The sequence below is a fragment of the Cryptotermes secundus genome, unplaced genomic scaffold (genome assembly GCF_002891405.2).
Source record: "Cryptotermes secundus unplaced genomic scaffold, Csec_1.0 scaffold356, whole genome shotgun sequence".
In the NCBI taxonomy this organism is placed as follows: Eukaryota; Metazoa; Arthropoda; class Insecta; order Blattodea; family Kalotermitidae; genus Cryptotermes; species Cryptotermes secundus.
Window position 1 is genome coordinate 747,876 of NW_019739946.1, and position 13,624 is coordinate 761,499.

Sequence of the window (13,624 nt, forward strand, 5' to 3'; positions counted from 1 at the left end):
CCAGCCACACTAGGCCCTGGGGTTTACTCAGCCTCTAACAGAAATGAGTACCAGGAATTAATTAAATAATTTTCCTGGGGAGTAAAGTGCGGCTGGCGCATAAGGCTGACAATCTTACCGCCATCTTTGAGCTGATTGTCAAAGTAATGTGGTACCCTTAACGTCTCACAACCCTGTGGGCCTTCACGGCCTGTTACAGGGATAGCTTTACTTTTTTATTACAATGTTTTAGTGTTTGTTTTACGATTTTCTGGTATTGTTGGGTTGGATTGTTTTTTATCTTATGAAACTGGTTATCTTGTAAGAAACTTTTTACTTTCTGTTTGTGTTCATCTTGTGTTAATATTACTAGTGTTTTCCCTTTGTCTCCTTTAGTCATTATCAGTTTGTTGTTAGAAATTTTGTTTTTTATGTTCATTATTTGTTTCCATTCATCTTTACTCTTTTTATAGTTTGTGTTATTATTCTTATTAATATCGTTTATCTTTCTTGCTACTGCATGCCTATAGTAATTTTGTTCTGTTATATGAAGGTTACTTATTGCTGTTTTTGGCTTCAAGAGCTAATGTTTCGATCCAATTTTTATTCTTTTCTGTAAGTTATATTTCAAACCTTTATTTAATAATTGTATTTCTTTGTGTGTGAATTGCACGTATGGTTGTGCGGTTTTCTACTCTAGTATAATTGGTGTTACTGTTTGCTTTTTCTTTATTTTTGGTTTTAATCATGTGTGTTAATTTTTCTTGTTGTTTGAAGTAGATTTTCTTCATTTCAATGTTATCCCATGTCTGTCGCCATATGTTTGCGTTGTGTATGTGGGCATGGTACAGTTGTGTATTTATTTGTTGCTTCTTTTTATATAGGAATTTTATTTCGTTTTTTATACTTAACGTTTGGGCTTGTGTTTGTGTTCTCTTAGCTGCTTCATTGCTTATTGATATACATACCCAATAACGAGAAAAGCAAAAGACATACAAAACAACACAGTTCAAAATATATTATACAATAATGAATATGACACCCCCCCCCCGAAGAAGCAAAAACAAAACACATAGGAGAACTCACAGCAACAAAGAACAAAGTGGATAGCTTTTACATATAGCGGAAAGGAAGTAAAAAAAATCACAAAACTTTTTCAAGATACGAAAATAAAAGTTTAGATTGCCCATTGAAACATGTTGGACAATCAGGGAGAACATTCAAAACCAGATATAAAGAACACATTCACGACATAAAAAGTAACAATACTAATTCAGGATATTCAAATCATATATTGAATACCGGACACAGGTATGGCACAATAACAGACACTATGGAAACCATAACAACGGGAAAAAAAGGAAAACATCTAAATACACTGGAGAAATAACATATTTACAAAACTAGTAAAGAAGATTTACATATGAATGACACAAACATTGAAACACATAACCCTATATTTGAAATACTATAGAAAATTACGCAACAAAACATTATACGCCCCAACTCTCCACACTCCTCACAACCAGAACATATAAATATAGGAACAATTACACCGCATCAGCACTAGTAAAGACAACACCACACATTGAGGAGGAAACACAAACCATGAGAAAGTGAGTACAAAAAGTAAACAAACACAACATAATAATAATACTAATGATAATAACAATAATAATAATAATAACAAATAGAAAACAACATTAATATAGGAATTTATAAATTACAGATAACTAACGTGAGGAACAAGCTGCCAAGGAAAACATCTTATAGTTTACGGAAATGATGACACCCTGAGTGAAGCAAAACAATAAGCAACAAATTATAAAAGGGTTTTATATTACTTTAATTAAAAAGAAGACTAGAGCATGTGGTTTTTAAAATGAATTGGAACAGTGAAACGGTGTAGCAGTTTCGACACAATTTTGACACAATCTTAATTGAATATCAGTAAAAGAAAAAGCACCTGAAGAAACATGTAGTGTTAGAGAGTGTATCGAAGTGTAAAATAAAAAGTGTTGCAATTTAGACGTATTATAGACAAATGGACGCCAATATTTTGGTGATGCCAGACTATGTTCATGGGATGTACTATATTAAATGGAAAATTTACATATATAATTCTTGTATATAAACAAGTAGTTCTGGGAAGAACAAATCACCTACTTTCCTTTGGTATGACATGGGCCACATAGAAAACTAAAAAAATTGGGGAAGCTGACATAGACACACAGACATCAAGGTGATCTCATAAGCCTCCTAACAAAAACTGGATGGGGAATACACAGACAGACAACATCAAGGGATCTCATAACCTTCAAAAGCCTCAATGGTCTCATAAATTAGGAGAATACAGAGACAAATGGACAGACCCAAACATATACACAAACAGTCAGCAATGTGATCTCATAAGCCTCCATTTTCTTTAAATGCTAAATATAGAAGATTTAATATATCTGAAAAATAAATTTCTTGTAAAAAACGAAAACTATTATTATGTATATAATATAACATGGAGTATCCATTGTTGTTCAGTTGAATGCAGTATGTCATGCTATGTAGTATGTTGCTGCCTCATACTCGTTTTTTAGGTGATGAAATAGTGGAGTGCTGCTGTTTCAATATTTCACCTACCATGCTTCACTACTGAAGCAGTAAATCACGTTACAAATTCGTCTGTTTGTGCATCAGACTGACACTATATGCCTATTTTAGGTTCCAGTACCAAGGGACTAAGTCTCATCCCAATACTACAACTAAGAAAATAACAGCCCTGTCTATCAATGTATCCATCTACCTGCTATCTTTCTGTCTGTGTACTAATTTTTCAAGAGAAATAGTAAGCAACTGTCATGGCCAGGAACTGATGGAGTTGTAAATATATTAGTTAAACTCAGAATTACTCAGTTTTGGACTTTTTCCATTGTCTGGTATTCTACAAACTAGAAAACATGTTTTGGAAAATGGATCTTTTTCCATCCTCAGGTGAGGGGGGGGGGAAGACATCTACTCCATTGGGTTCCTTATAGAAGAGCTAACCTTACATGAGGACGGAAACGGATCAAGTTTCCGAAACGTTGTGCTTTCTAGTTTCTAGAATATCGGACGATGGAAGAAGTCCAAAAATCCAGTAATTCTGAGTGTTATATCTCATTGTCAGAATCCTTTAGAATCTACATGTTAATTAAAGGTTATGATTATGGACTCGCAACAAACAGAACAAATGGTATAACTGCCTTATGTCACCTACCGATAAAAAATGAGGTAAAAAGTGGTTTCTGTTCAATTAATTTCTTGGAAGTCAAAATTATATGTTCTTAAATGCTTGAAAAATGCTTCATATAATTTATTATTGGTCTCATCAAATTTTATGGAATTTCTTCACACAGGTATAATGAAGCATTTCTAAGGAGTTTCCTCCAGTTTTAGAAGAGATGGTCTTCTATATGAAATTTGAGGTTTTCATAGCAGTGAAATTTGGACTGTGGTCTTCTGTGTTGTTATACCATGTGGATTAGGATAGGTCACTCCAAAACATCAGCAGGCACCTACAAGACTACACAATTTGACAACACAAAAAACCACAATTTAAAACTAGAAAATATTATCCTTACTACTCTTCACTCTGTCTTGCACATGCCACCATAAAATAACAGGGCAGTACATAAGAAGCCGTCAATAAAGTGCTGATGTCAGCTCATTGCCGAACTGACTAATCATCAGTGGCATCTTCTGTTTACAGAGTTTGGTTGTCAACACAAAATTTGGAGAGGATACAGCTCTTAGTGACAAGGTGAAAGCTTTACTGATGGGGATTATGATGCAACGAAGTTAATCAGAACAGAGAGAAACATGAGGGACTTGAATCTTGATACTCTTAAGAGGCTTCTCTCGTCCTTTACCATTCGCCAGACTCACCCTGATGTCATCTTGTTTCACACATCAAACAACAGAAGTACAGAATGTCCAAACAATTTTGAATCCAGACTTTTATACCAGACAGAACACAAAAAATCACACGAAGTGATATGTAAAACTATCTTACATCACTAGGGTTAAAAACAACAAACAGCTTCTCAGTTATTTCTTTCCTCCAAACTGCTTTCCTTATCCAATTATCCCCAAAAATTTACTCATTCTCTTAGCAAACGTGGGTCTAAAAATGGATTAAAGTGATTGAAATGAACAGTACTGGAGCATGACTGTCAGTATCATACAAATTTCTCCAAAGTATGTTAAACGGTTAAAAACAGGAGGAAGTACAAGTTACTTAGACAAATAAAAAAAATTGCCCTTAAGCAAAAAAATTGAACACAAATCAGAAGATCTTGCTAATATTAAATTGAGGGCTTCCATACTGAGTTTACTTGAAAATGATTCCATAATTCTGGCATTATTAATTATGAAAGAGTGGACAGACAAGACAGTTTTTTTAACTAACTCCATGGAATGAAGCTTTTTTCTTAAAAAGCTGACAGTCACTCAGCTACTTAAGAAGTCCCTCCATCTTTATGAAGTTCAAATGTTCATTAGCATGTTGATGAGGACCCTCCACTTGTCCATATCCTGAGCCAGAGGAAACCAGTTTATACCCTCACAACCAATTTCTTTAGTATTCACTTAATATGAACCTCCCAACTACACCCATGTTACACATCCTGCACCTCATATGCTCCTTGATTTCACCACTTGAATAGCGTTTGATGCAGATAACAAAATATGCAGCTCCACATGATGTGATATTCTTCATTCTCCTGTTACTTGTTTGAAGAACTCATCTCCAAAGCAGTCCACCATCCAGAGGTTGCTTCCAGTGGAGGCATCCCACCGAGTTCTCCTTCAGAGTCCATTTGTTCTCTCCTGTCTCAGCTGGATATTGAAACGAGAGCATGCTAGGAGACAATTCTACAGCAGGAGTCAAGCCCATGACCCCATTAACCAAGACATGAATTGCCCTGGAGCTTTACAGACAAGTATTACTATAGAGTTGGTGAACTGATTTTCAGAAAAATTATGTTGATATTAGGAGGAGGGAAACTGAAGAAGGGAACAAAAAATAATAATCAACAGATGAATTAAAAAAAATGCATTACTATGTCCTGGAATATCCAGTAGAAGAACTGGAGAAAGAAAAAACTGAAAGATAATTAAATGCTAAAAGAGAAGAAAGCAGAAGTAGACAAATTTTCCTTTCAATGGCATGACTTAGAGCGAGGCATGCACCATGCATTGGGGGGAGAAGAGAGATGCATATAAAAGTGTACGCTAAATACTTCAGAGGAAGAGAAGGCCCAGTACACTTCAGCCTAGATGGAAGAATAGGCCTCCTATTGAAACTGAGCTTAAGGGAATGGAGTGTGAAGTGAGGACTGAACTGATTTGGCTAAGGATATGGTTCAGTTATGAATTTATGTGAAGAAGGTAAAGAAACTTCGGGTTCCATCCAAGGCGAATAATTTCTTTACCACTGGAGCGGCTATAGGCTTCTTAAGAAGAGATGTGTTCCATGGAGAAAATGAACATATTCAGAATTTTAACAGATGTCACTGAATATTGGTTATAACTTGTAAGGTCTAGAAACTGAGTGCCTGTCTGGAGACCTACATGTCTTATACTGGTCTGTGATTTTTATGTTCTTCCTAAATTCATGCAGACATAATTCTAGGACCGGCATATCGAGCATGACAGTTTCTACGGTTATGTCGGCATACACAAACCATGGGAAGACAACATCAGCAAAGAGGAACAGTGGCAAAAAACAACGTTGATAGAAAGAGACCATCATACATTGAGAAGGATTGTTTTGAAAAATCATAGAACTACTGCAGCACAGGTGAACTGCAGCAGAACTGGATATTCATCTTGAAGACCCTGTTTCCACAAAAACTGTCTGAAGTGCGTTTCACAAATCCAAAATCCACGGTAGGGCTGCAACTGCTAAACCTCTGATTACAGAAAGTACTACTCAGATGAGTAAATGATGGTATCACGACCATAACACCTGGACGACAACCGGAAACGCGCGCGCGAAATGGTCAGATGAGTCGTCCTTCACGCTGTTGCCTACATCAGAAGGGTTTACGTTTTGACAACACCCAAGGAAGCCTACAATCCGGAATGCACGGTTCGGTTCCAACAGTGAAACACGGGGGAGATTCTGTGATGGTTTGGGCAGCAATATCGTGGTACATTGTACTGCTGGTCCCATTATGACCCTTCGTGGCCGATTTATTGCAAGGGAGTACATGGACAGGTTGGGTAATCAGGTGCATCCCATGATCCAGACGTTATTTCCGAAAAATGATGCAGCTTTTCAAGATGACAATGACCCCATTCACACAGCTGGAACTGTTCAGTCATTGTTTGAACAGCATGAAGATGAACTTCAACTTCTTCCCTGGCCAGCAAAGTCACCACTCCTGTCAAGTTTGAAGACTAAAGTGAGGAACAGACTTCCACCCCCAGCATCACTAAAGCAACTTGAAGATGCTCTTCAAGAAGAATCGTACAAAATTCCGCTAGAGACTGTTCAAAACTTTTATGAGGTAATACAAGAACTGAACACCAGATGGCGACAAATAAACAGTATAAGAATAAGAACCAGCCCAACTCAACAATTAGTTGGCAGATAACATAGATAACGATAACGATAGATAACATAGCACAGCAAGGAGAAGTACCTAAACAAGTAAAGTTATATTAAAAAAACTGCGCAAACATAAGTTCTAATAGAAGAATTTACACTTGTTACAGACATACGTGTGCACTAGGGGAACTATATATCAAGAAATGAACATCAACGCAGAAAGACAGCAGTTTCCTGAACCACAAATTTGAACACCTGACGATGACCACTTCAGTCAAAACATGTCGTGAAAACTTTTAAAGTGACTAGCTTTCATTAAGTTTTAATAATTAGGTGCACATAAGACTGTAGAAATAATTAAGAACACTTATACGAATCGATTCCAAGGAATGCAGCTGTATTGAAGGCAAAAGGTAGTTGAACACCATATTAATAAATAAATGTGTACAGTATCTTTAGCATTTCTGTTATTTCGTTCAACCACTGCACATTAACACACACAAATATGGCGACTGTATGAAACTTTGAGGTCGTACATGACACAGATAATGTGGTCTGAATCTGTACCAGTGGAAATTATGCACAGAAAATTATGAGCAAACTTTATAGTTACTAATTTACAGTTGTTACGTAGTCTCACCTTTACATACAGACATACAAACGTAATTATCTGAAGGTAAGTATGCATCATGGCATGTACTGTCTTCGCTCGCTTGGAAACCGGGATCGTGGGTTCGAATCCCACTCAGGGCATGGGTGTTTAGTTTGTGTGTGTGCGTTTTTCTGTGTTTGTGTACAAGTAGAGGCCTTGCGACGAGCTGATCACCCGCCCAAGGAGTCCTACCGAATGTGTAAGATCTAGAAAAACCGAAGTGAACGGAGAAGTTCATGGAGGTATGCCTAGGCCCACTAGGGCTGTAGTGCCAAGGGAAAAAAGTATGCGTCGTAAGGCTTCCTCAGAATTTCTTATTTTAAATGGTTGTGGAAGAGGCTCGTTTTTGCTATATGCATGTCACATGTTTTTTTTTATTTGGAACATTTGATCGCGAAACGCGCTTAGTACATTCTGCTTCGAATAGGCAGTTATGTTGTTCGTTTTGTTATGTGTCAGCTTCAGTTTTGTTACACAAGTCCCTAGTTTTCGTGTCAAAGGCACACAAAGACAAAAACAGTGAGCTGTACCCTGCAATTTTCTATCAAGCCCCGAGAGACGATTTGTTTGATAGGAAGAGCTCTAAAGAATACAACTGAGTGGGTAGTGGTAACAAGAGAGGAAGCGCGGGGTGAGGGGATGGGGCGGACTCTAAAAACAAGACTCAAGAGACAAACTCTCAGCCTTTATACCACCATCAGCTTCTTCATGATGTCGCTTCCTGTTTACTTTAATCTCATTCTCTTACTACAGAGAGCTCTCAGAATCTGTCGTCGAAGATAGGAGCAAGTTCCTCTTAGTTACTTGATGACAGTTGATGCTTTCTTTATCTTTACAGGCTTCCTTCCGCTTCTGAGAGACACTTCTGATTTTAGCGCGTTTCATATACTCGTAAATACTTAATATGACTAACTTCTTCGTTCATAGTTTATTTAATGACTTTTCCAGCCGTATCCGAATGGTGATATGATTACATGTAAATGATGCTGTCATATAGGCACGTTTCTCTGACTACATATACACTGCAACCCTTGAGAGTGCCACCTTCACATGCTTCTGCGGTATAGCTCGAACACAACTGCAGAGGCCTCTTACCTGATGGTGGCAACGCCAGTGCCCAGATCAAAGGTGAACTCGAGGTGACCATCGCTCATGTACACAGCCATGAAATCGCCGACTCCATCCGAACGATGCCCATTGTACAGAATGACCCCATCTTGAGCAATAGGCTTCAGAGTTAACTGCAGGTCAAGCCAGGACAGCGCTGATCCCCCGAGACCAGGGTACCTAAGGTAGCTTGATCCATTGAAAGAGGGAACCTGGAAAAGTTAGAAGGCAAGTAGACAGGAGGTTCAGACTGTCTCTACTGCTGACGTTAGTTGGTGGAAGCAGCACGGTACTGCATGGACTTAACTCACTCTCGTCTTACCTCTCTTTTTATTAACATCCTTCGCGGTAGCTTGTCAATTTAATTTACAGGAACTTAAGAATTGCCATTTTAGGTTGTGAAGAGGTTTCGAAGAGCCCACATGGATACGTAACATCTCGCATGAAAACAATTCACAACATAGGGAACTGTTTTTAACGTGATATATTTTATACGTAAAGATTCGGTTTCATCATTTATGATAGGCAGGGAAACTTCCATGAATTTCGTTAATATTCTGAACTCCAGAATTACCAAATTTATGATGTTTTCAAATATGTCGATGACAAAGGAAAATAGTCAGACCTGATGGCCTAAATATTCTATATGTTGAACATTATTATCCTCAAACTAATAATGATTTCAAACACGACAATAATTTATCCAGAATTAAGAGAAATGAAATTAATTCTGCTGTGCAAGAACCGGTATGTTTAACACCACTGTTATCGAAACCAATTATTAACATCATATTCTACTTTCATAATAAGTTTGTTAATGTCATCATCCCATATCTTTCTCCGTCTCTCACGTGACTGCTTTCCCAAAGGTAAGGTACAATAAATTGTTCTATATTGTCACGTGGTTTGACTATAGACGGAGTTTGGATTGGTAATAGGATTTATTGAACACTTACAGGTCGTAACTACAAATAACTACGACAGTCTGACCGAGACACACACTCCAACGATCACTGTAACTAACGCACATATAAAGTCTTCTCAGTCTTCATTAGCCGTTGCTTGGTAGCGTCTTCCAATTTCTCTGGGTTCCCGAACTGTTTCCGGCCTCACCTACCAGCTTCTCTCTTTTCACAGATGAAACTCTCAACTGATTCAACAAAAACGCAGTGAGAGTCAGAGTTACTTTACGACAGACCGTTTACCGCCAACAGTTCGTCTTGGCGCCAAGACCCTTGATGTTCACGACCAGACATTTTCTCTTTGCAGCTGAACCCTTGTGGTCATAGTCCTTACGTAACACCCTCTCTGACGACAGGATGGCTTTGTCTCCTATGAACAGGCTTCGCTTTTGTCATGTGCACATATCGCTCATATTGTCATATTTGTTATGGTTAGTGTACATATGACGCAGGGCTCCGGACAGAGCTCGAAGCTCACTTCATCACTGGACAGACGTGAGTTGTTGGTGTAGTATTTCGGTGATGTAAGTTTATAATCGAAAGTAACTAGCAATTTAGCCCGGGGAGGGGGGGGACATGGTTCTAGACTAGTCATGTGAACAGAATTTTTTACTGACTGCCATTTTAAATAGGCTACAGATTTCGTAGTTGTTGTTGTTGTTGTTATTATTATTATTTTTAATTTTTTTCGGGAAGATATTCTTGCTTGCTGAGTTTCTTTCTGCCCCCTAGTTTGTAATTTAAGCATTTAGTATTTCTCAGCATTTTAAAAAGTACAAACATGGGGTCGGTGTATACCTTTCATATTACATTACTAAACTACATTGTATTGTAACGAGTCTAGAATCCAGAAGAGTAACTTCTATGGAAACGCTAGAACAGGCCGTTGCCTAGGAAGTAACAATAGCGATACAGTAATTCTAACAGTGAGCATTGCATAGAGATGAGTTTCCACGTTTATAACAAAGGCTCGTTTGCATAGCAGCCGCCTAGGTTATAAAACGGGCTTGAATGCATTGGAACAGTTAGTCTGGATCCAACCGCTAAAGAAGACAGTCCAGTATTGCCGAGATATTGCAAGCAGTAATTGTAACACTGCAAGAGCTAATGATTGTAAGGTGTGTAAGGTGAGTGAGTGGAATAAATCCGCTATATCAAATACCACGGCGTAAACTTATTTGTAGCGTGACACACACAAACACGCTACACTGGTGTCAGAAGTTTTACGAACTTAAACACGCCTCAACGAATTATACTACCGCTTTAAGGAAAGAACGCACCCAAATTCAGGATGGGCACCAGAAGGAATATGTCACCGCTCCCGTCAGGATGTCCCTCCGTACGAAAGAAGCATGACGTAGGGGACACATCATGGGGATCAACCCAACTCGGAACAACGTTGCAAGGGGAGCCCCTAAATGGCGAAGACTTCAGGTGGAACCGGAGGGCAACGTTAGAGTAAAAAACGCATACACAAGACAGCGGCTGCATCCAAAAAACGAGAGGACAGCCAGCCGGACGCTCAGGAAGGTCATCGGGTTAAAAATTGTGAAGTTAGCAGTGGGACTTTCCAGCAAGTTACCGAAAACGAGACACTGGACACTGTGGAGGTTTCGACCCCCTCCAAAACGGAAAAAGGGAAACGGCTTTATGGGAGGAACCGGTAACGTAGAAGTACCAGCCTCCCCAACAAGAATGAATGGAGAATGGAAGTGAGGAATGAATGTAAAACAACGAGATCGACAAATTTTCGGCTACGGGAGTGCTCGGAGCGAGCACCACTGAAGAGAGGGGCGGATGCGGTAGAATGAACAGCGCAAAAAGATGCGCAAAGGACACCAAGACCGAATGCAGACGTTGCCAACAAAACGCCGCGGAATCGAAACCGAGGGAGAACCTTTAGGCTGTTCGGGGACGAACAACCTTTAGAAGGGAGCAATGTAACGTGTCTGGAACCCAGAAGAGTCACTTCTGTGGAAACGCTAGAATACACCGTTGCATAGGAAACAACAATTGCTCTATTGTCGTTCTAACAGGAGTCTCCACGGTTATAACAAAGGCTCGGTTGCATAGCAGCGACCGAGGTTATAAAACGGGGTTGAATGCATTCGCACAGTTGGTCTGTTATAAGTAGGGACCGGATTTTAATGCAAATGCATATTTCTTTCTTGCAACCAGAAAGTATGCTCGTTTGGATATATGTATAATTACTTCATTTCTTAAATTTTGAACATGATTTTATGGTGCATATAAATGCATATTTTGCATGTTTTATAAATAAGCATCATATTTTCGAAGATCTCTATTTATACTGCATATTTCCATTTTAAAATGTTTATCATATATATTTTTAATTTTATGTTTTTAATTATGATCGTGTGTATACAATTTTTCTTTTCCGCGTTAGAATATGTTGCATATTTGACTCAACATTTCGTCATGATTCATGTTTCTGATGCAATTTCCAGGACGGGACTTCCCTGATCCCTGTACTCGTAACTTGCCTCATCCGCGTACCATCAAAGCGGCCGCGAAGAGATTAGTCGGAAGCATTCACACGTAGCCGCTATTAACCTAATACTATTCAACCGATAAGGGACTTCACTTATTTATTTCCGAAGTCTCCGTGAGGTTCGTTACGCTTCTTCAATTGAAGCTGGGGGCCATTCACATTAGTGGTGACTAGTCTGTAGTTAAGTTTGTTTAGCTTTCTGTAGTCATGCCGAAGGTGAAAGTAAGCCAGAAAACTAAATTACAGCTGTATCAGCGGGAGTTCGAAGGAGAGATCATAAGTACGGATACCGAAATTCTTTATTGCCGAGCGTGTGAGAAAACAGTTTGTTGTGAAAAACGCTTTCAAGTGCTTCAGCATTTGAACACTAATATACACAAAGAGAATATTAAAATTAAATCCACGAAAAGTGCTCCTGTTCAAAAATTGCTTAGTGAATTTTCTAATAATAGTTTTTTCACAGTTTTCCTCTGATTTATGTGAAGCCCTTTTAGCGGCAGATATTCCGCTGTGAAAACTAACCAGTCCTACTCTGAGAAACTTCATAGAGAAGTATACACAGTGCAAAGTGCCTGATGAATCTACTGTGCGCAAAAATTACGTGAAGCAGTGTTACGATCTTACAGTTGATAGCATTAGAGATAAGATTCAAGATAATTTTGTGTGGGTATCAATCGACGAAACACAAGATTGTGAGGGACGGTTTATTGCAAATTGTATAGTTGGATCCCTTAATAAGAATGAACAATCTACCCCATATCTTCTTGCGGTAGAGCAATTTGAAACCACAAATAGCTCCGCAGTTTCCGGATTTTTTATCAATTTCATGAATTTACTATGGCCGAATGGCATTCAGTATGAGCGCGTATTGCTCTTTGTGACTGATGCCGCAAGTTATATGATGAAAGCCGGTACTGCTCTTAAAGTTATATTACCAAACATGACACATTTGACTTGCCTTGCCCATGGGTTGCATCGTGTTGCAGAAACAATTCGTGCAAAATTTTCCGCTTGTTGACAAGTTGTTGTCTTCTGTGAAGAAGGTATTTGTTAAGGATCCATACAGAAAAGAAGCCTTCAAAGCAGTAGCACCGAGCGTTCCACTTCCGCCAGATCCAATTTTAACGCGCTGGAGCACGTGGCTGTGTCCAGCGAGTTATTATACCGAACATTTACAAACAGTTAGGAATGTCGTGAATACATTTGATCCCAAAAGTGCAGCATCAATTCAAATTGCCCAAGATGTACTAAAAAACGCAGAACTATAAACTAATCTTTCCTATATATCTGCTCACTTCTCTCATCTTCCATCCGCCATTTCCTCACTGGAGGCAAGCAATAGCAATACTACTTTGTATCAGTCGTTAAGTGTGTTCAAAACCACTGTTTCCAAATTGAATTCGGTTCCTGGAAGAGTCGGTGAATTAGTAAAGGAAAAAGTACACATCATTCTTTCAAAAAAATCCAGGACATGAACAAATTTGTGAAATTGAACTGTAAACGTACTGAACTGCCAAGTAAAATATAACTAACAATGGAGAAAATAGCGGCTTTTGTACATGCGCCCCTAAGTTCCTGTGAGGTGGAAAGAAGTTTTCCCCGCTATAAGGACATCTTACAAGACAATAGGAGGCGACTAACTATGGAAAACCTAGAACATTTAGTAATTGTGAACTGCAACAGAAGAGAAGTTGAAAGTTCGCAGAGCTAAATGTGAGTACCATTGGTTTTTTTAAATTTGTAATGAAATATGTTGGCTTTGTTGCATGATTTAAGTATAGCTTTTTATTGCAAGTGAATCATTCAGTGATTACATAAAATGAACT

At 38.6% G+C, this 13,624-nt stretch overlaps 1 protein-coding gene across 1 annotated transcript in view; it reads right to left on the bottom strand.

Annotated features, from left to right (window-relative positions):
* LOC111872083 (pikachurin) overlaps positions 1-13,624 on the bottom strand; it is a 147,282-nt gene that overhangs the window by 19,436 nt on the left and 114,222 nt on the right. Inside the window, exon 6 of the mRNA XM_023865628.2 lies at positions 8,313-8,536. Coding sequence (XP_023721396.1) covers positions 8,313-8,536 — 224 coding nt within the window. The remainder of the gene's footprint in view (positions 1-8,312; positions 8,537-13,624) is intronic.